Source organism: Mastigoproctus giganteus, chromosome 4 (assembly GCF_048544385.1).
Source record: "Mastigoproctus giganteus isolate SK-2022 chromosome 4, ASM4854438v1, whole genome shotgun sequence".
Classification (NCBI taxonomy): Eukaryota; Metazoa; Arthropoda; class Arachnida; order Uropygi; family Thelyphonidae; genus Mastigoproctus; species Mastigoproctus giganteus.
Genome location: NC_143578.1, coordinates 90,892,646 through 90,914,150, shown reverse-complemented (window position 1 = coordinate 90,914,150; position 21,505 = coordinate 90,892,646). Strand labels below are relative to the sequence as shown.

Below are 21,505 nucleotides of genomic sequence, written 5' to 3'. Positions count from 1 at the left end.
TTTTGCTCGGATAAGGGCAGTCACACGGCAGTCCACTAGTTCACAAAAGCGTTCCACAGGTACTTCCATCCATGCTTGCTACACCGCTGTCCATAATTGCATTGCATTCCTGGGTGGAGGATCCAAATCTCGAATGGACCTTTTCACAGCATCCCAAAGATGCTCCACAGGGTTCATGTCTGGTGAACAGGGAGGCCATTCCATGGTGGTAAATTCTGCAGAATGCTCTTCGAGCCACGTTCTAGTCACCACGGCTCTGCGGGGTGGTGCATTGTCCTGCTGGAAGAGTCCATTGTCCTGTGGGTGCATGAAGACCTTCCTTGCAGATGGTCTGCAAGGATGGACACGTAACCTGGACCTTCAGAGATGCGTCTAGACATACCAGAGGTCCCAATGTGTACCAGTTGAACACACCCCAGACCATTACTGACCATCCACCTGCCTGAACAGTTCCTTGTTGACATGATGGGTGCATAGCTTCATACAATTTCTGCCAGATACAACCCCCCCCCCTTGTCTGCTCAAAATAACAAAATGAGACGTATGATCTTTCACTCAGTTGAGGCATAGAGTCCTGTGTCGTGGTGTTAGCAATGGGACTCTGGTGGGTCGGCAGCTCATATAAGCTATTGCGGCTAATGCTCGCCTGATGGTCTTGGTGGAGGCATTTCTGGCACCTCCCTTGTTGAAGTCTGCAGTGATTTGTGCCACTGTTGCTCTTTGGTCGGCTGAAACAATGTGAGACAGACATCAACAGCCACGTTCATCCTTTCTCCGCCCACAGAGCTGTCCACGATGAGGTGTTATTCCTGAAATGCTGTATTCCCGATACACTCTTGATACTGTCTAGATGGGGATAGTGCAATTTCTGTACCACCTCCATGATTTTGACCCATGTGTCAGGCACTCACTATCATCCCTCTCTCAAAGTCGGTTAACTCACGATGTTTATCCATACTGACATCGAATTACTATCTATGTGAATGTGGTGTACCAATATACTTGCCAAGTGGTGGGTTCATCTAGCGAGAGGGGGTGACAGGCTCGCATTGCCCAGGAACCAGGTATCCCATGAATTCTGTCCTTTCAGTGTATTTAAGTAAATTGCACATCATTACACTGTGATCACTGCCAACTTGTAGCTCTTTTATCTGCAGATTCTTAATGCATGAAGTTTAGCTGCTAATAATCAGATTAAGAGTATTGTCTCTAATGTACTGGTGTACAAAACACTTGTGCATAAATCAACAAAAGTCTTGCTGCTGTGTGAGTTACCAACTCATAACGTCTAGTCCAGGGGTTGGCAACTTGCGGCTCTTTAAATTTTAGCCCACATGAAGCACAATTTTAAATGTAGTTAGAGGACTGAAAAACAAGGACATGTGGAATGCAGGATTAAAATGCTTTAAAACTGAAATTGAGGATTTGAAGAGGCAAAAGGTTGCCCTTGCAATTCTATACAAATGGATGGCGATAGATGAGTTGAAAAAGCCAAGACTAAATTGTGTTCAATGTGTGGACACGTATATAAATTTGAAAAGATTTATGTTTGGACTTCTCTCAATTTTTGGTTTAATGAATTTCTGTGGGCAAATATTTTCAAACATGAACTATATTTAAAATAAATCAAGAAACTGTCTGAACAATGAGAGTCTCTCAACATTTTTAAAAATGAAAATTACAGCGTAGTTGTCTGATGTTGAGAGACTCACTCAATAAGTTCAGCAGCAAAAGTCAGATTAATTCTTACCTAATTGGATGTTTGTTACGTGTTTTCAGTATTAATAAATAAAATTTCAAAATATTTTTTTAATAAATATTTTGAAATTTTATTTATTAATACTGATAATACTATTCCATTTCTTAAAAAAAACTTCCCCACCCCCTTCTCCTCCCAGCTTGAGCTGAGGTGCGGCTCTTCGGATTCTCTTTTTTTAATTAGATCAAAAATGGCTCTTCTCTCAAAATAGGTTACCGACCCCTGGTCTAGTCAATATGCCCCAGGGACTATTCTGGGGTGCTTAGCAAAGCGAGTTATCTGAGAGATATAAAATTTGATTGTGAGTTTTGTGTTAAAATTTTGCTTACTTGTTTCTTGCTTTGTTATAATTAATTGGTGACAGAACCAGTTTAGAACCTTACTTCCTCGTAGTCTGGGGTGGGCAGTCGGGGAGATTTCCCCGGCTGCTTAGATGGACTATACTGTTTGATTCTGGGTTAGAGAGAAAATTGTTAAGAGTATTTCCGTGCCCTTGAGTTTTGCTCCTGGGACCACAACCCATTAAACTTAGGTCATGGAAGGTTTTTATTGACTGCTGATAGATTTCAGAGTCTTTTAGTATTTCATTCAGAAAAGCTGTGAGCCAGGACTCTTGAGCCTTGTATATAGTGTAAATAGTTGTTGCTTCTCTAAATTGAGATTTAACTTTTAATTGTACATAATTTGGTTTTATTGTATACATGGCGAGTGCTCTTGAATCAGATGAGGCCTTAAGTTGGTTTGGTTGGTTGGTTTTTTTTTTTTTTAGGAGCATTAGCAACTAAGGACATATTGCTCCAGGGATATGCGGTGGTCATTCCCTGACCTTTCCACATCCTCCGTATTTGGTGGTCACAGGCTGAGGCCTTAAGTGAAGAAGAATTGGTTGCTGCAACATCGGAGGTGATGGATGATGAAAGAGAGGAAATAACGGGAGAAATCTTGTCGCAAGTTCAAGAGTTAACAGAGATGGAAGTGTTTTCTGGGCGGACCCTGACAAGGACTCCTCCTAGTCTTAGGTCCTCCTCTCTCTCTCTCTCTCTCTCTCTCTCTCTCTCTCTCTCGTCTTCAGCTTAATTCACAAGGTTCAAGTGATACAAAGAAGAGAAAAACCAGAGCCAGCAATAGTGCTGAGAAGAAGGATCAAGATAGTGCAAAGAAAACCGGTTCTTATAAGAAAAGGAAAACTGATGCAAGTAAAGAAAGATCTAATTATGAAGGGTTTGAGCATGTCAAAGAAATTAGAGGCAAGTTGAGAGCTTATTTATATGATGTCCACAGTAAAGTTCTAACTGCTGCTATGGGAACAATTTTAGATCTATGGGATGTTCTTGAAACAAAAGCTATGGATGTCCACATGGAAAACTTGTTATTAAAAGAAAAATTAGAAAGCAAGAAAAAGGAAAAGAAAAGTTATGCTAGTGCAGTTCAAGAACCATTGAAGAAAACCAAGAAGCCACCAAAAGTTGTGCTGATTAAAGCTGCTAGTGAGAGATTCAAGACAAGTGAGGACGTTAAACAAGTCTTGAAAGAAATAAAAGTTAAGAATATAAGAACAATCAGGGACTGCAGAATTTTTCTGGAGGCAAGAGGGGGAGGATGATATTAAGAAAATTAGAGGGTGTCTACGGATTCAGGAAATTGGTTTGAAGTATGTGATTCCAAGGATTGTTCATCCTAGAATAGTACTGTTTGACATTGAGAAGGATATGCAGAAGGAAGAGCTTTTAGAACAGATTTCTGATAAAGAATTCTAAAGACTGTGGGGTGTCCAGGAATGAGTTCTTTAAAAAAGTTGAAGTTGTTTTGATAAATAATACTAAAAATTGAAAATGTGTCTAATTGGATTTTGGCAGTGAGATCGAGGCTTTGGAATATAATAAGTCAGAAAGAGAGGATATATGTCAATTGGATGGCATATAAATATACAGAAATATTCTCAGTGCTACAAATGCCTAGGATTTGGTCATGTATCTAAATACTGTAGAAGAGATGCAGTATGTGGACATTGTGCCCAAATGGGGCATGCATATAAGGACTGCATTAAAAAGACAGAGACCGATCTGCTGTAATTGTAAGAATAGAAGCAGGAAGTGTGATCACACTGCTATTGATAAGGATTGTCCTGAGTACAAGAGAGCTTTGGAACTATATGAAAATAAAATAAGTTATGGCTGAGAATCTAAGTATATTACAGCTGAATGAACAAAGAGCAAAAGCTGTGGCTGCACAGGTACATTTGGAAAAGAAAAGCATTGATGTAAGTCTCTTGCAGGAACCATATGAAATAAGGGGCAATGTACATGGTTATCCAAGGAATTATAGAGTTCTGTCAGATGGTGATAGTCCGAAAGTTGCAATAGTGGTGAGGAGGCATGATTTGGTGGTTACCAAGATTTCTAGTCTATCCAATGAAAACATAATTTGTGCTGAAGTTATTGGCGCTATTGGTAGAATATATTTTGTTTCCCTCTACTGTCGGCACTCTGACAGTATAATTCCATATATTAGTTACTTGGAGAAAGTATGAGATGTACTTCAAGGTTGTCATATATTAATTCCGATGGACTCCAATTCCAAATCCATTCTGTGGGGCAGTGAGCAGTCTGATGATAGAGGCGAGATCCTTGAGGACTTCTTGTCTGTCTCAGGAATGGTTGTTGTTAATATACTAGGCCATTGTCCAACATATAGCTCAGTACATGGGCAGTCCTATATTGATGTTACAGTGTGTACCGTGTCTATGCTGTATAAGATACATGACTGGAAGGTTGTGAATTAACTAACCACAAGTAATCATAATGGTAAGAGAAGTAAGAGGCTGATAGATTCTCTGTTGGGACTGCTAATTAAGAATGCTTTGATCTGACTTTCAATTCAATAGTGAATGAAATTAATTGGGATTCACTTAGTGTTGAAGATTATGTAAATAATTTCCAGGGTGCTGTCTTTAGGGCTTCGAATTCTAGTATGAGAAAGAAAAAGATGAGAACAAGACCTGTAATGTGGTGGAATGGAGACTTGCAGCAAATGAAAGTAGATTTAAGAACAGTAAGGAAGTGATTTCAGCGATATAGAAGGGTTGTTTATACTATTCAAATGATAGAATAGTATAAATCTATATATAAGAACTTGTTTCGAGATTATGTTAAGGCCATAAATGTTGTGAAGCAGACTTCTTGGAAGTCGTATGTATCAGAAAAAGGCTCAAGAGATCCCTGGAATTCTATTTTTAAGTTAATAACTGAAAAATGTTTTAAATTCAATAAATTTTACTGTGAAAAATAGGAATTTTGAAACTTTAAGTTGGAGCGAGTCCATGGACATGATCCTGGATGAATTGTTCCCTGATATAGATAATCAGGAATTGAGTCAAGAACAAAATAATATGGTGCAGGGCAATGCTGCATATTGTTCCAATATATGTGAGCAAAATTTTGCTATGGAAGAAATATATGATGCTGTTGCATGGGCAGTGGATGGCCAGTCACTTGGTCCTGATCTAATCGAGGTGAAGATAACGAAGCGAGTGTTCCAGATAAGGTCTGATTTGATAATGAAAATGTTTAACAAATGTTTGGAGTCTGGTTCCTTCCCTGAAGTGTGGAGAGTGGCCATTTTGAAATTAATAATGAAAAGTCCTGATAGACTTCCTAGTGAACCAGATTCATATTGTCCCATAGCCTTACTATCTGTGATAGCTAAGACTTGTGAACGGCTATTTATTAGTCGGTTTATGATTAAATATGATGAGAATCATATGTCCTCTTGTAACCAGTTTGGTTACAAAAAAGGAAAGTCAACAGAGGACGCTATCTATCAGATGGTAACTTATGTGCATGGCTACGAGGGGCGTTATGCCCTTGGAATATTTGTTGATTTTCATGGCGCATTTGATATACTTTGGTGGGAGGGAATCCTCCATAGGATAAGAACTACTGGCTGTTCAGATAATTTGTAATCAGTTTTTAGAGAGTATTTCTCTACGCGAAAGATTATTGTGAGAACTGGATTTACAGAAATAAGGTGAAAGTAACTCGAGGTTGTCCTCGGGGTTCGGTGATTGGCCTGAAATGTCTGGGCGATTGTGATGGATGATTTTTTTAATAGAAATCACGTTGGTGTGAACATAGTGGCATATGCCGATGACTTGTTATGGTATATGGTAATGCATATACCATTATAAGTCATCCATACATCAACTGGTGTATGGTAATGCAAGATCCCAACTAGAGATGCTTGCATCCCAAGTTATGGAAGAATTGATATATAAGTTACAGATCTCAAGGACAAAGACTGTACAACTGCTGTTTAAGGGAGGATTAAGTATGAATAGACATCCAATTGTGAGGTCATTTGATATGTCTATACGTTACTCTCGTATGTTACTCTCGTTAAGTACTTTGGGGGGGGGGGGTTGTGTGTGTGGAGAGAATGAGCTTTGATGAGCATATGAAGTATTTGAAAAACAAAATACGTGTTCTTTATGCTAAGCTAACAAGGATGATAAGGACTGATTGGGGATAAAGGGAAGGGCTTTGAACCTTCTCTACGAATGTTTATTTGTTCCCATTATTACTTATTCCTCAGTGGCTTGGCTGCATAGAATAACGAATTCTGTAATAAAGAAATACTTGCTCCAAGTGCAGAGGTTCGCTCTCCTGTGCACAACTCGTGCTTGTAGAACAGTATCGACAGATGCCTTACAGCTTCTGGCAGGTCGATTACCGGCTGATTTGCAGACTGTTTTGTCAGCATTATTATACTGTACCAAGAATAATATTAGAAAATCAGTGTTGGACATAGTTTCTTGTCGAGACCCCGAAAGGATATATATATATATGCGGTCTGATGTGAAGTATGAAAAGATTAGGATAAAAGGCGAGTTAATGGCTGTATGGCAACAAAGATGGGATTCGAGTGAGAAAGGCCGAGTTACCCATATGTATCTGCCACGAGTAGACATACTGAATGTACAAAGAAATCCTTGGCAGCAGTTTGGACTCTGTGCTACATTTTTAATCACAGGACACGGATTAGCAAGAAGGTTGCACGAGTTGGGGCTTGCAGTAAGTGATTTATGTTCCTGTGGACAGCAAGAAACCAGTGTACTTATGTTGCACTGTAATTGTTATCTTGATCTCAGGAATGAGTTGGAGATCTGCTTGGGTGGACTTGAGCAAAGAAATCTATGGATCATGTTCATGGATAGAAGCTTTTTTGGAAGTTTTAATAAATTTGTGAGTTTGGTTTTTAAACGGAGAGCAAGATTATGGCTAGATAGTAGTAACCGCCTCCCCATGGCTGGGGATGGTAACATAGTTCATTAGGATAAGTGGGACTGAGGTAGCCAATACTATATTCTTCTTAGCTATGGCTAAGAGGTATAGTGCTCTCTTTACGTTGAATTGAGTTTTGTATTTTTAATAGTTGATGTTTATAAAATAATAATGTTTTAATTACGGCAATAGAATACTGAAGTAGCATTATCCACATATAAGCTACGGCTTAGGAGATGTATGTGCTGAAGGTGTTTCTGAATGAATGGTCTAGTCAATATTGGAAGTTAAAGTCCCCCATTATAAGATATTCTGATTTTTCGGTCCACTGTATAAATCTGTAAAGTTGTTTGTTTGTGGTGAAGTGTCTCCACAATAAGATTGATGCACTAAGTAGCAAACCCAGTTTGCTTATGCAAAATGTCTGTAAAACTAAAATCTTAAGTTATTGTAGTGTGACACACACACACACACACACACACACACACACCATATGAGACCAGTCGTGCTAACTTCTAATGTAGTGCATGTTACAAGCAAACCCAGGTATTTATACTGGTACAGCTGAGCTGTATGAAGGACTTCTGGCATAGCACACAGTATTCGTGAGTGCTTAATAACGTGGACTATACTTTCAGGATTGATTTAGGACCTGAAAAGAATGAAAGACATTCACATGAACATGTTTGATTCTAATATGGTTATGGAGCTGTGGCTGTTTGAATTTTAAAAAATGACTATAAAGTTTTTAGTAGTTAAAAAAAAATAGAAATAGCAAAAAAGAATAAGTAAACATGTACCTAGTATGAATAAACATTTTAATAGGTATAGACAACCCCTGTACAACACGGTACTTCTACAACATGGTTTTGCTCTAACACGATCGATAAATTATGGCAATCATCGCACAACACGGTTAGAGAATTTCGGCAAACCTTGCATAACAGGGTATTTTTGAGCTTTTGTGCTGGGAAAACCCTGCTATTATGTTGGATGTAATTTTTCAACATTTCCACTCTTTTTGAATTCTCACTGTTGACTCGCTAGTCAAAAAAAAATTGAGAAATCCTTGTATTTTATTTTGTTGGGAAATCCCCGTGTTATGTTTTGTGCTATTGAACTTGTGGAAAAATCTAGATTTCAAAGTTTTATTACTATTGGATAGCATGCCAGGCCATCCAAAAGATTTGTCATCCAAACGTTGAAGTTATGTTTCTACCACCACAGTTGTACTAGGTTAATACAACTTCTTTCTTTCTGCCATTAGAACAAGGCATTATATCCACCTTTAAAACTCGTTACCAAAGAAAATCGTTACAATGGATTTTGGAGAAAATTGTTTCCAAATTTATTGAAGTAATGGAGACATGGAAACATTTCTCAATTGTGGACTGTATCAGAATCATAGCTTTGTCACTCAAAGAAGTAAAACTGTCAACTTTAAATGTGTGTGGAAAAATATATGGCAAGAGTCAGTTCATTCAGGAAATATGGTTGAACCAGCAGAAAATGGAATTGGTGCGATAGTAGAACTTGCTACATCAGTAGGAGGGGAAGGTTTTGATGATAAGACTACTGAAGCCCTCATGGGTAGCACAGTTGATAGAATCGCCCTCCTTCTCACACTGGATGGAAACGACCTGATTTAGAATTTTTATGGATCTTTTTCACAACGTGGCTGAGTTAGTTGGGCTCATGCAAGAGTAACATGGTTTTTTCTCCCAGAAACTTGGGTTTTTTTGTCCAGCAAAACAGAAAATCTACCTTGGGAAACATGCAATTTATAGACATGCAATACACACAGAGCAACATGGCCTTAGTTGCCGATGCTCCTAATAGAAATAAAAAAAGATATGATTACTGAAGATGTTTAAGAATTACTGTACAAACAGAGGTTGGCAAAGCAGATTTGGTGGAAATGGCATCAGAGGTAAAACCATATCAATTCAGAAGATTGTTAGCATAAATGAAAATTCTAAATGTCCAAATTTTACACTAAAAAGCCTAAAGTTAGCTGAGCAATTAGAATCTTATTTTTTGAATGCAGATTCTTGAATGAAAGGAGCCTAAAGTTCAAAAGGGGACTTCAAAAATGCTTAGTTCCATATGATGAAATTCACAAAGATTTATCAAGCAAAAGCAAACAAAACCAGATTGCTGATTTTTTAAAGAGAGCAGAAGATACATGAAATCTAGAATGGTGTATTTTCGTTAGCTTTTGGAATGTAACCCCCCCCTTTTTTTTTTTTTTTTTACTTTTTCTTAGTCCTGTATAACCCAGTTTTGCACAACATGACATGTTATAGGAACCTAACTAACTAGCTTTTTATTTTTGTATCTTTCTTAACATATGCTTGCTTTTGTCACATTTTTATTTTAATCATAAACATCCACTTACTTATACAGAGTGTTTCAAAAATGATGGTCAATAATTTACAGGTGAAAAATACAAACTAAAATAAGAAAAAAAAGTCCCAGTGAACATCGGGCTGCAAATGAACCATTTTCAACATAATGGCACGTTTTCTGTTACGATCCGCCACTGACTATGGGAGCACTAGTTTAGCAAAAAGCTGTGAATCGTTTGCTAAGGGTGGTTTTATTAAACATAAGATAATACATTTTTAATTTTTGGTTTCAACACCACAGGATTTTACAGATGTTACATGTTACAGGATGTTACAAAAGGTGTTCAAAATGCTGTCCTTGCATTCGTACGCAGCTTTGTAGTCTTCTCTGCATTGGGTTGTGAATCCTCTCAGGCATTCCTGGGCCATTTTTCATTTGCTGAAAGGCTCCTTCAACCTGACGCTGCAATTCCTCAACTGTGTTAATGTTAGAAGTGTACACCAAGCTTTTTACATGACTCCAGATACAAAAATCCATAGGATTTAAGTACTCTTTGTTGCTGTAACCTCTTTACATATTGACTATCCTTTGACAAGTACTAGTATGCCTGCTACTTCTCAGAGCAGTGAGAGGGGGAAAGGGAGAGAATGAGCATAACCCAACCTAAACAGATAAGTCAGTGGTGGATCCCAACTAAAAATGTGCAATATCTCGAAAACGATTCACTTAAGGACCCATGTTTACTAGGCTTTTTTTTTTGCATATTGTAGTCTGTACAGTTCACCTTTAAATTATTGACCATCACTTTTGAAACACCTTGTATAAGCCTCTGCTCTTTATAATTTTATATTACATAATAACAGAAGCCAAGTAATTTTACTTTGCTAATTCTACTCCTGTGGATATTATTTATATTGAAATTTCTCACCTTAGCCACTTTTTCATCTGTATCACTGCTGATTTATGTTATTTACAATAATAAATTTCTTCATTTCGTAATGACATCTTCTATTTCATTTTGCCCTATTTTTCATATTCTGTTATATTATTTTTCCCCTTTTTCTTTGGCTTTATTATAATTTTAAGTCTAATTCTACTCCGGTAACCAAGATCTGTATTGATATTTCTGTCCTCTTTTTGCTTGTATTACTGCTCATTTATGTTGCTTATCATATGACTTTACTTCTTTTTGGTTTTTTTTAATATTCTGTCATTTTTTTTTTGGCTTTACATACTTTTAGGTCAGAATTTACTACCTAATTTTCCTTTTATTTTTCAAACATTGTTCTTGGCTTCCCTTAGCATTTGCAATTTTTTGCACTTTTTCTACAAATTTCTCATGTGTACAAATTTGGTATATGGTTTTAATTTTCTTATTTCTGTATTAACTCTTCTTAGCCAGGACCATTATGCTCCCAGCTTGCTGGAGTATTTTTTTTAATACCACCTCTTTGCTATTACTTTAAACTGTGTCATCTTCCTTTTCTATCCACCTATTTATTATGGTACCTGAGGGATGGACAGATATTCCTCCTATCCCCTTACAATTTCACTTTTTGTTTCTAAAAACATCTTTAACCTCCCTTACTCCTATAGCCACTTCCTGCCCCTTAAAAAAAACACATGCCTTGACAGATTAATACCCCATAAAATTTTTCTTTTGCCAGACACTATCTTGAGATTGATGTTCTATGCTCCCAGCAAAGCCGGCACCTCTGTAGCCAGGTGGGCAGGAGTGGCAGTTCGTGGCACACGCTTCTTGATTAGACCGGGGTTCGAGCCCGTGACCACCAAATATGGAGGATGCGGAAAGGTCAGGGAATGACCACTGCATATCCCCGGAGCAATATGGCCTTAGTTGCTAATGCTCCTAAAAAAAAAAAAAACCAACCCAGCAAAGCCTGAGTAATTTACTTATTTATTTTTTTTAGCACATTATAAGCTTTTACCTTTTTTTCAGCAGTGAAAAAAGATTATTACAATGTACAATGTATAAAGTCATTCAACAAATAAACTATTCTAACACTTTATATGCCATGATAAATGATTATTATTTATTGTAGTGTGTAAAAGCTATTAGAATAGTTTATTCCTTGATGGGTATCATCTGAAGAAAATTTCTAATTTAAAGACATGATTAAAGCACATGGTCCTCTTTCCCACATTCTACTTTAAGTTATCACACATACATTACTTTAAAATATCGTTAATTTTTCACTTAATTTATAACCAGTTATACATAACTGGTTATTGGGACTACTATAGCATTGGGACTACTTTCTATGCATCTGCTGTTTGAAAATTCATTGCCAATTGTATTGTCTTTGATGTTTTTCGCAGATGTGTGGAAAATGAAATGCTGTGTCTTGGATAGGCCATCATGACTGAGTTCCCTGCAGATGTTAGTTAAGTTGACTTATCCAATTTCTGATATTAATGTATTCACGACCTAATTTTTGACTCTGTAAACATTGTAATATGTTTATATACTTTCTTCCTGTCGTTTTTTTTCCTTTAAACTTCCCTAAGAACTGGATAACTATATGAAGACAAAATTATGCCTTCATACTATTTTCTTCATAATTCTTTCATTATAATTGTTTTCTGCACTCTTTGTAAGCAAATCCTTTATTTTCCATTCTGTATTAACTTCGTGTGTGTCCTTGGCTTCCTGTGCTTTCTCATTCAAATTGTTTGCTGTTGGATTTTTGTGTTATTTCATCTTAGTCATTCTCTTCTATGGCTTTATATTATTTTATTCTATTTACTATTTGACTTTCAGATATTTTAGTCATTTTGTTAATTATTTTTATAAAATTTATTATCAGCTACCCTTACTTTTAATGTTTATACTGACTTTTACCATTTATTTTTAATTATATATTCTGGCAATGTTTACTTCTACTGTGTTGCACAAGACAGTACTGCTTAATATTATTCTTTTCACTGTTTTCTTTATTTCTTAATTTTTGATTTATACTTGTGTATGTTCAGTAGTATTTGATACAGCAACTTTGTGCATATCTTTACCTACTGCCATTCTGCTCAGGTTAAATTGGAATTGTTTTTCTGTCTATTTGCATTTTATAGTTTCACTCATAATAACTTAGCATTCCTATGCAGTTTTTCAGTTTATGTATCCATGTAGCGTTTGGTACTGTAGAATCTCATAAATCCGGCATCCTAGGTGACAGTGTTCTGGGTTTTTTTTGGTTTTTTTTATATGTATACAGCATAAGTATTCAGGGATAATTTTTTATTTTTATTACATAGTAATCTTGATCCCTATAATGTCCACATATGATAATTGACAGCATTATGCCAAAATTTTAACCTTTACTGTTAGGTTGGTCCAGTGGGTAACAACATATTTTCCTAAGAAAATAAAGGCTGTGAGTTGAATGCTGCCACTGATGTAGGTGTTGCAATTGTCCAGTATTTTTTAATGAGGTATAATAGTGCAATATGATTCCAGCAATTGAATCACCTTAGAAACTAAATATATACTACTCTACTATTAAGCACTACACTGTGTTGTATCGAATGTAGTAGTAGTGGTGGTGGTAGTGGCATGTGATGCAAGAAAGCAAGTGTATGAGCTTATGCAGCATCAGCCAAAAAAAAAAAAATTTACAAAACAATTCCCTCTAAATGTTTGTCCAGTTCCTCCTTAAATTTATTTAACCTATCAACTTCCACAACTACAGATGGAAGTTTGTTCCAGCAATTAACCACCCGCTGGCTAAAGGCAAATTTTCGCACATCTATTCTACATGTCTTGCAAAATGAATAATTTTTAATGTTGCCAACGCATAGTAACAATGACATATGGTCTAGGAAAATATGTAAAACAGAAAGAAATTAGTGTTTGGAAATTATTAATGGAGCATGATGCATAAATTTGGAAAAAGGCTGCTGGACTTGCTGGGTTTTTTTTTAAGTTCAGCCAGCCTATTTTACCTTTATCCTTGTATAGGTGACTACCCTCGCAGAAATATCCAGAAAGTTATGAATTTTTGAGGTTCTCTGTGAGTTCACTTTGTAATGCAATTTATTTCCTTTCTGCATAGTGTAAAAGCTGCAGCAATTGAAACAAGTAGCATTTGTGCTTGGTCGTCTGGTTTTTGTCACACCTATAACATATGAATTACTTCCTATAGAGGGTAGTTTAAAGCTGTGTCCAGAAACAAGCATTCTGCTGTAATCTAGTTTGAAATAAATTTGCAGCTTTCATAGTTTTCATTTTGGATGATTATCCAGCATTTCATACTTTTAGGCCTTGATTTTCTTCAGTAGTCCTGGCATCATTAGCAGTCATCAAAACCATTTATTTTTACTTTGCCATTTATCTCCATAATGAGTATTATTATTTGTTTTTGTTAAATTATATCCAGTAATTTATGTTTTCATTTCTATCTTTTGCTTGCCCCTTCTGTAACTTCCCCCTTTGCATTCTTTTTGTATTTCCTGTTATGACTTGGCTTTATACTTTGCATGCTATTTGCCGTTGGATTTTTATATTGTGATATTTAAAATTTTGGACTTTCAACCATGGCCAGTATGGGTACTTAGCTTATTTTCGTTTCTAAATTAATTTCAAAAAGTTTTTATACTGAGTTATTTTTATATTTTCTTGGTTTGTTGTTCACCTTATTTTCCCCCTTCCTCTCCCCATTTCTTGTTTTAACTTTATTGTATTATCTTTTGTGTGTGTCCTTGGCTTCCTGCACTTTCTTGTTAAACTGGTTTACCGTTATGTGATAGCCATTCTCTTTTATGGCTGTCTGTTATTTTATTACATTTACTATTTGACTTGGACATTTTAACCATTTTGGGCTACTAATATTTTTATAAAATTTATTATCCACACGAATATTCTACTGTAATGTTTACATGAAATGTTAACATTACAGTAAAATGCTCATTACAACAGATGCTCAAGTGTGGACAGTATTACTGTATCATTTGCCTTTGTTCAGTCTGCAGCATGATCTATCTGTATTGTTGTCAGTTTTTTAATGAAACATCACAGGATGTTATGTAACTCCATTTGTGATAGTGTGATTGACTAGTTTTTTAACCAAAGAGTCTTCTATGAAGAGAAACTTTGTCAGCAGTTCTTTAATAAATTTTTTTGTAATGTTAAATAAGTAAAATAAAATGGAGTTGAACAATGAAAAAGGTTTTCATTTTATTGTATTGCATAAAAGTTCCACATGTTACTTGTAAGGATCCCATATTTTGACTACAGTTTGTGAACAACCAGTGGACCTTTCAATGATTTAGATATTGATACACTTCAGTACAGACCCGTATAATGTAACAGATAACATGTATTATGCATGTTTGCGGAATGCCTAAGTGTGTACATAGCCTTTGGTTATGCTGAATGCATTATTTTTATTTTATATTATTTTTTGTTGTTGCAAGAAGAAAGAGTTTACGCATTAGGGAAAAATAAGATGGATTTTGAACTTGCATGCAGCTGTGTTTTTGATCTTAGTTTGCTGATATACAATTCTGTATAACGGTGTAACTTTAAAAGCTTGGAGAAAACAAGAAAAAGGAGATATATCTTTACGAAACCTGGTAAGAGATTAAAATAGAGAAAAGCCATTTATAACCTTAAAAATTGGATGTTGATGTATTTTTCATATCACTTTGCCTTCTTATTAAAAAAAAAAAAAAAAGGGGGTGGTCCCATGCTTCTATACTTAAGAAACAGTTTTCCTGTATATTTTAGAGTATGTGTAGTATTTTATTTGTTTTGAAATGTTAATACTGAATGGAAATACCCCTAGTTAAATTAAGAAAGTAGATTAAGCCTTAAACAAAAAAAAAAAAAAACATGCTTCCATTATGTAATAGTAATAGTAGTAATGGATACATGAAAGCAAGCTTATATAACATCAGCAAAAAAAAAAAAAAAAAATCCTACACAGTTCACCTATCTGTACCCTCCAAGAGTTTGGCTAGTTCTGACTGGAATTCACTCCATCCACTTCCACATCTATCCTGCAACCATACTTCCTCGATTTGAATTTATGTCCCCTCATAGGGGTTTAGAGGGGAACAGGCATTCTGTGTGTTATCAGATACTCAGTCTAAAACACTGATGGATCCAATCTTTCTATTTTAGAAGATTTAGGAGAAGTCCGGTTGGCCTGCCTCCCTCAAGTCCACTCATGCACACCTTCTCGATGGTAAGCCCTGTTATGTCACTTTGGTGGCAACGAATGCGTAAAGTGGTTCTCTTCAAGACGCCTGGTCAGTGTGAAAAGGAAAAGACCAAACCCTCCAGTACGTGACAACACGACGAAACAAATGGCTCTCAGTCCCCAGCAGCTTTCGCTCCCCCCCCTCTTACAGCAGCAAGAGGAGTGGAAGCACAGGGTGCTAAGAATCTCTGGGTATGACCAGACTGCCATGCACGGAAACTGAACTTGGCCTGTTGCAACCTAAGATCGCTCAATGGTGAAGATAAGATATTAGAACTGGAAAAGGAATTAGAAAATGTGAATTGGAATATCATCAGCTTGGCTGAAACAAGAAGAAGAAATGAATCACATAAGTTTATCAAGTGGAAATCTGCTGTATGGAAACAGTGAAAAGAGTGAAGGTGGAGTTGGCTTTCTGGTCCATAAAGAAATAAAAAAAAAAATTCCGGAATTCAAAAGTACATCACCAAGGGTGTCGAGGCTACTACTCAGGATTTTGAAGAGGTACAAATTAAAGGTCATAATGATATATGCACCAATGTCGAGCCATGATGATGAAGAGGCTGAAGAAATGTACACCAAAATTGAGACACTTCTAGATGAACAGAAAACTCACTACACCATTATTATGGGGGACTTCAATGCTGAAGTTGGAAAGAGACAAAACAGCAGAGAATGGGAAACTAGGATATTTTGGAATTGGTGAAATAAATGAAAGAGGTGAAAAACTTATGGAATTTGCAGAATCTCAAGGAATGTCAGTAATGAACACTTTTTTTTTTCAAGAAAGGGGTGAACAAAAAGTGGACATGGAAGAGCCCAAATGGATTTACAAATGAAATCGACTTCATCCTTACTAACAGAAGATATATTGTAAATGATGTTACCATCCTGATCAAGGTAAATGTTGGAAGTGATTACAGAATGGTAAGTCGCACACAATATAGGCGCAGAAAGGAGTCAATGTGAATGTAGAGTACCTAAACCATTTATGATTTGCAGATGACATTGTGATCATAAGCCACAATCCCAAAGAATTAGAGGAAAATCTTAATCAGCTATGCAGAGTTAGTAAGAATTTCAGACTAAAGATGAATATGGCTAAAACAAAAGTAATGATGAACACATATGCTACAGAAAGGGATATAATCATTGAAGCAACAGTAATTAAAAAGTTGGATTCATATACTTATCTGGAACAAGTCATTAGCTGTAATAATGATAAATGGCTGGAAGTCAATAGAAGAATAAATTTCGGATTGATAGCATTCAGGAAATATAGTCACATACTGAGGAGTAATATCCATAATTTGTCTGAAACATAAAATAATGAACCAACATATACTCCCCACCATGACTTATGGAAGTGAAACTTGGGCACTCACCAAAAGAATGGAAGAGAAGCTGAAAACTACACAGTGAAGAATGGAACGAATTATATTAGGAATCAGACTTTTAGATAAGAAGAGAAACACTGCCTGGATTAGGCAGCAAACAAATAATGGACATTCTTATCAAAATTAAAGAACTGAAATGGCCTTAGGCAGGACACATAGCTCGAAGACAAGATAACAAATGGACTAAGAAAATAACAGAATGGTACCCATTCTGTTATTTTTCAAAGGAGCTAAAAGAAAACCCAGATGACAGCAACGGAGATAGACACACGAAATTCATGAGTTTGTGGGTAGTAAATGGATGGCCATTGCACAAAATAGAAGGAACTGGAAAGTTGCTGGAGAAGGCCTGCATCCTGCAATGGATTGAAATGGCTGATGATGATGTGTAATCTCAGCAAGTGGAAGAATACCATTTAACATTCAGCTTACTCAATCCATTCAAGGCTTTAAAAACCTCAATCAGATCTCCGCTGCAGGTGTCTAGTCTCAAGACACTACAATTTGTAGAAATGAAGCTTTTCTAGGTAAGAGCACCCTTTTATTCCCTTCACCAGTCTGGTTCCCCTTCTCCATACCTGTTCCAGCAGATCTACATCCTTCCTAAAGTGAGACCTCCAGACTCATATACATTACTCAAGATGCAGCCTAATCATGGCCTTATACAAAGTGATAATCACTGCCTTATGCCTGCTAACAAATTTCTGTATATCATTGGCAAAAACCTCAAGAGGTGTCCTGGAAGCATGTCTGCACTTCTCAGATAATTTCATGTCTGACTGCACAATTACCCCCACTCTTTTTCATTCTCCACTATTCTGAGTGGAGTAATACAGTTGATAAGTTACTCTGGGGTTACTGATACCCATATGCAGTAACTTGCATTTGTCAATGTTAAGCTTCAACTGCCATTTCTCAGTCCATCGACCCAATTTTCCCAGATCTTGTTGCAGTAATTCACCCTCATGACTGTCGTTAACCACTCTGCCAACCTTTGTATCATCTGCAAACTTAGACATTAAAGCTGATATACTTTCATCAATATCATTGATAAATATTGAAAACAACAATGGGCCCAGCACTGATTCCAGGGGAATTCCACTATTAACTCCATCCCTTCATCCCTAGCAGTAACTTACACTTAATGCCACATTGCTCCAGTTTGTACAGCAATCTTTTATCTGTAATGGTATCAAAATCCTTCCTGAAATCCAAGTATATCATGTCAAAATTATTTTTTGCATCCAGTTCTATGGTCACTGCATCACATTAATCTATCAGGTTGGTTAGACAAGACTGCTACTTAACATATCCATTCTGTGATTGCAGTATAATTGCATGCTTGTCCAGATGGTCCTGAATTACTTATTTAACCAGTGATTCCATTATTTTCCCTGGAACAGACATTAAGTTAACAGGTCTGTAAATGCTCGTGTCACCTTTTGATCCCCCTTTATGAATTGGAGATACATTCGCACATCTCCAGTCCATAGGGCCTCCCATGAATCCAGAGATGCTCTCATAATTATGTCTAAGGGTTTGCTTACCTCCTTTGTTGCCTCCCTTAATATGATTGGTTAGATTCCATTCACCCCAGGTGCCTTTTTTATGTCCTCCTTCAACAATTTCTCCTCCACTTTCCTTTCAGTTACACAGAGTTGTTTAGCTCCTCATTAGTTTCATAAACGTCTGGCATCCCCATCCCTAAAGAATTTTATGTGTGAATGTAGATGCAAAATACCTATTCAATTTTTCAGCAATCTGAGGAGGGCCATCAATAGTTAACCCATGGACATCAAGTTAACCAATGTGATTCAACCATTCTGTCTACTCTCAATATAAGCATAGAATTCTTTGCTGCCTTAGCTTGCCTAACCTCATTTGTCTTGGTTACAGATTAGTTTATATCTATTATAGGCTTCTGTATCAACTGATAATTTATGTGCATTCCATGCACTTTTCTTCTGTTACATGTCTCAGTAGTTCATCTGAAATCCATTTAGGTCTAAGCCTTGAACAGTATTTCTCTGTTCGTAGGAAAAGCCTATTAGCTTCTTTGATTAGTTCCCTGAATACCTCCCATTAGAATTTGCTGTTGGTAACATCATCAATTGGTCCCACTGCACACAATCTAAAAACTGTCCAAGACCTTTGTAATCATCCTTACGAAAGCAAAAGCTTCTTCCTTTACTCTTGACATTAGTTATTAAATTCCACATTAATACACTGTGATTGTACCACCCAGTGGGTCTTTTACCTGCAGATTCTTAATGCTGTTGTTTGGTTTTTAGGAGCATTAGCAACTAAGGCCATATTGCTCCGGGAATATGCGGTGGTCATTCCCTGACCTTTCCGCATCCTCCGTATTTGGTGGTGATGGGCTCGAACCCCGGTGTAATCAAGAAGCGTGTGCTACGCACTGTTGCTCCTTCCCACCTGGCTACAGAGGCGCTGATTCTTAATGCATGAAGAATCACTGCTGATAACCAGATCAAGAGTATTGCTTACTCTTGTTGCCTCTCTAACATGCTGCTGTAGAAAATAGTCATTCAAGAAATCCACAAAAGTCGCACGCGTGCGTGTGACCAACTCACAAATTCTAATCAACTTCTGGAAAGTTAAAATCCCTCATTGAGACATTCTGATTTGCTGGCCCACCCACTCTATTTCCCTGGATAGCTGTTTGGTATACTCATCACAGTCATTAAACCTACAATACACTCAATTTTGTTTTCCCAGTGTTTATATCACACCAAACTGACTCAACATTGCACTTCTCAACCAAGACCACTGGATGCACTGCCTTCGAGTTAATATTCTTCTTAACTAAGATCATAACCCCTCCACCTCTCCTGTCACTTAACATATCCTTCCTGTACATCTCCAGTCCATAGGAGATGGACTGGAGATGTACAGGAATACTCCCCATATTCAAATTCAGCATCACTTTTGGACAGTCTTGGCTTACATCTGAGTGACACCATATTTCTGCTATTCCTACAATATCTGCATTTAATGACTTAATCAGTGTTTCAAATTCATCAAATTTATTTACACTGCTCCTAGCATTATTGTACATGCACATGTTCGTACACTTGGTACCCTAACACAGCCGATATAATGCTTTTCTTTGGCTGTCTTTTAAATTATATAGACTTTGTTGTTTATAAAAGGTAAAGGGATTGACTTTCTCTGGTAATTTAACTGTTATATGCATGTTATAGTAACAGGAAATTAACTATTTTAATTATTTTATTTCAGGGTTTAATGCTGATGCTTCAGAACCTACCTACCCTACATTGGGGAAATGAGGAGATCACCTTGCTTGTAGCAGAAGCTTATAGGTTAAAATTCACATTTGCTGATGCACCGAATCATCTACAGCCTAATCATAAATGTGAATGAAATTTATACAGCCAATAGCTAGCTAATTTGGGCAAGATGCCACTCTGTAAATAAAATTGGCATTTCCAAAACTTTTTGTAAGATAAGATATTGGACAGTCTTGGCTGGATACAATTTTTCTGCGTGAAACTGAGCAGTGGACCTCTTGAAATCTTGCTGTATAAGATTTATCAGATTCTAACTCAGGATGTGCATTTGCACTGTGTTTGCCATTTTGTCTTTTCATACAAAGGCATCAAGAAAATCTGATTCCATTTGATGGGAATTTGATGCATCATATGAGCTACACCAGAGTAACTTATTTTTGCCATGACCATCCTGTCCTGTGGGATAGCATATCACTTTCTTTACAGCACATTTTTTGTAGACCTATTTCTGTACCACTACCTTGAACTGTCTCCTGTCCTGACTGTGATACTGTGATACACTGGACCGAATCTTTGTGCCAGCATCATTTTCTCCAGTGTAGATGCTGTCCACTGTTGTGCACTACAAAAACATCTGCCTTCACGAAGAAATGTCCTTGTGTAAAATGGAAATTACTCTTGAGCTGCCTTGGCTTCTCTTCAGAGCCCCACAATCAAGAAGAAAAATGTTACACAAAGGTTGTTGTGCGCACACACACTTATGTTTATACTTGCAAAAATGAACAAATTGGTGTCCACCCTCTTACATGCTTATTGTAAATTCTAGTTTACTGTATTATATCTGCATCCTCTGTTATAAATCAACAAGGAAATGAAATGAAAGAAAAAAAAAAGAAGCTGGAGAATTAAGTTTGTAAAACTTATTTTATATTATATAATGTTTTTAATTAAATTATGTATAGGTACTAAATTGTACATCATGGCCATTGAAAAATCTAGGTGTATTTACCAGGTATAAATAGTAAATGTTATGTGATTCAAATATATATATATATATATTTGAATCACATTTATTATCATGACAATTTAGTTTGAAAATGGAGGCATATGTAAATTTATTTAATTACAAAGAGATGGAACTTTGTGTTTAGAATCTGATTCCTTTTCCCTTTCCACTTATTGCATTTTACTAAGTGCTTGTCTTCCATGATTGAGAGTTGTGGGTTCTATT

At 36.5% G+C, this 21,505-nt stretch overlaps 1 protein-coding gene across 1 annotated transcript in view; it reads left to right on the top strand.

Moving 5' to 3' along the window:
• The window catches only part of Tbc1d22 (TBC1 domain family member 22), a 122,885-nt gene extending 101,768 nt beyond the window's left edge, over positions 1-21,117 (top strand). The window contains exon 14 of the mRNA XM_090371674.1: positions 20,264-21,117. Coding sequence (XP_090227800.1) covers positions 20,264-20,407 — 144 coding nt within the window. The 3' untranslated portion in view covers positions 20,408-21,117. The remainder of the gene's footprint in view (positions 1-20,263) is intronic.
• Positions 21,118-21,505: the final 388 nt, after the last annotated feature.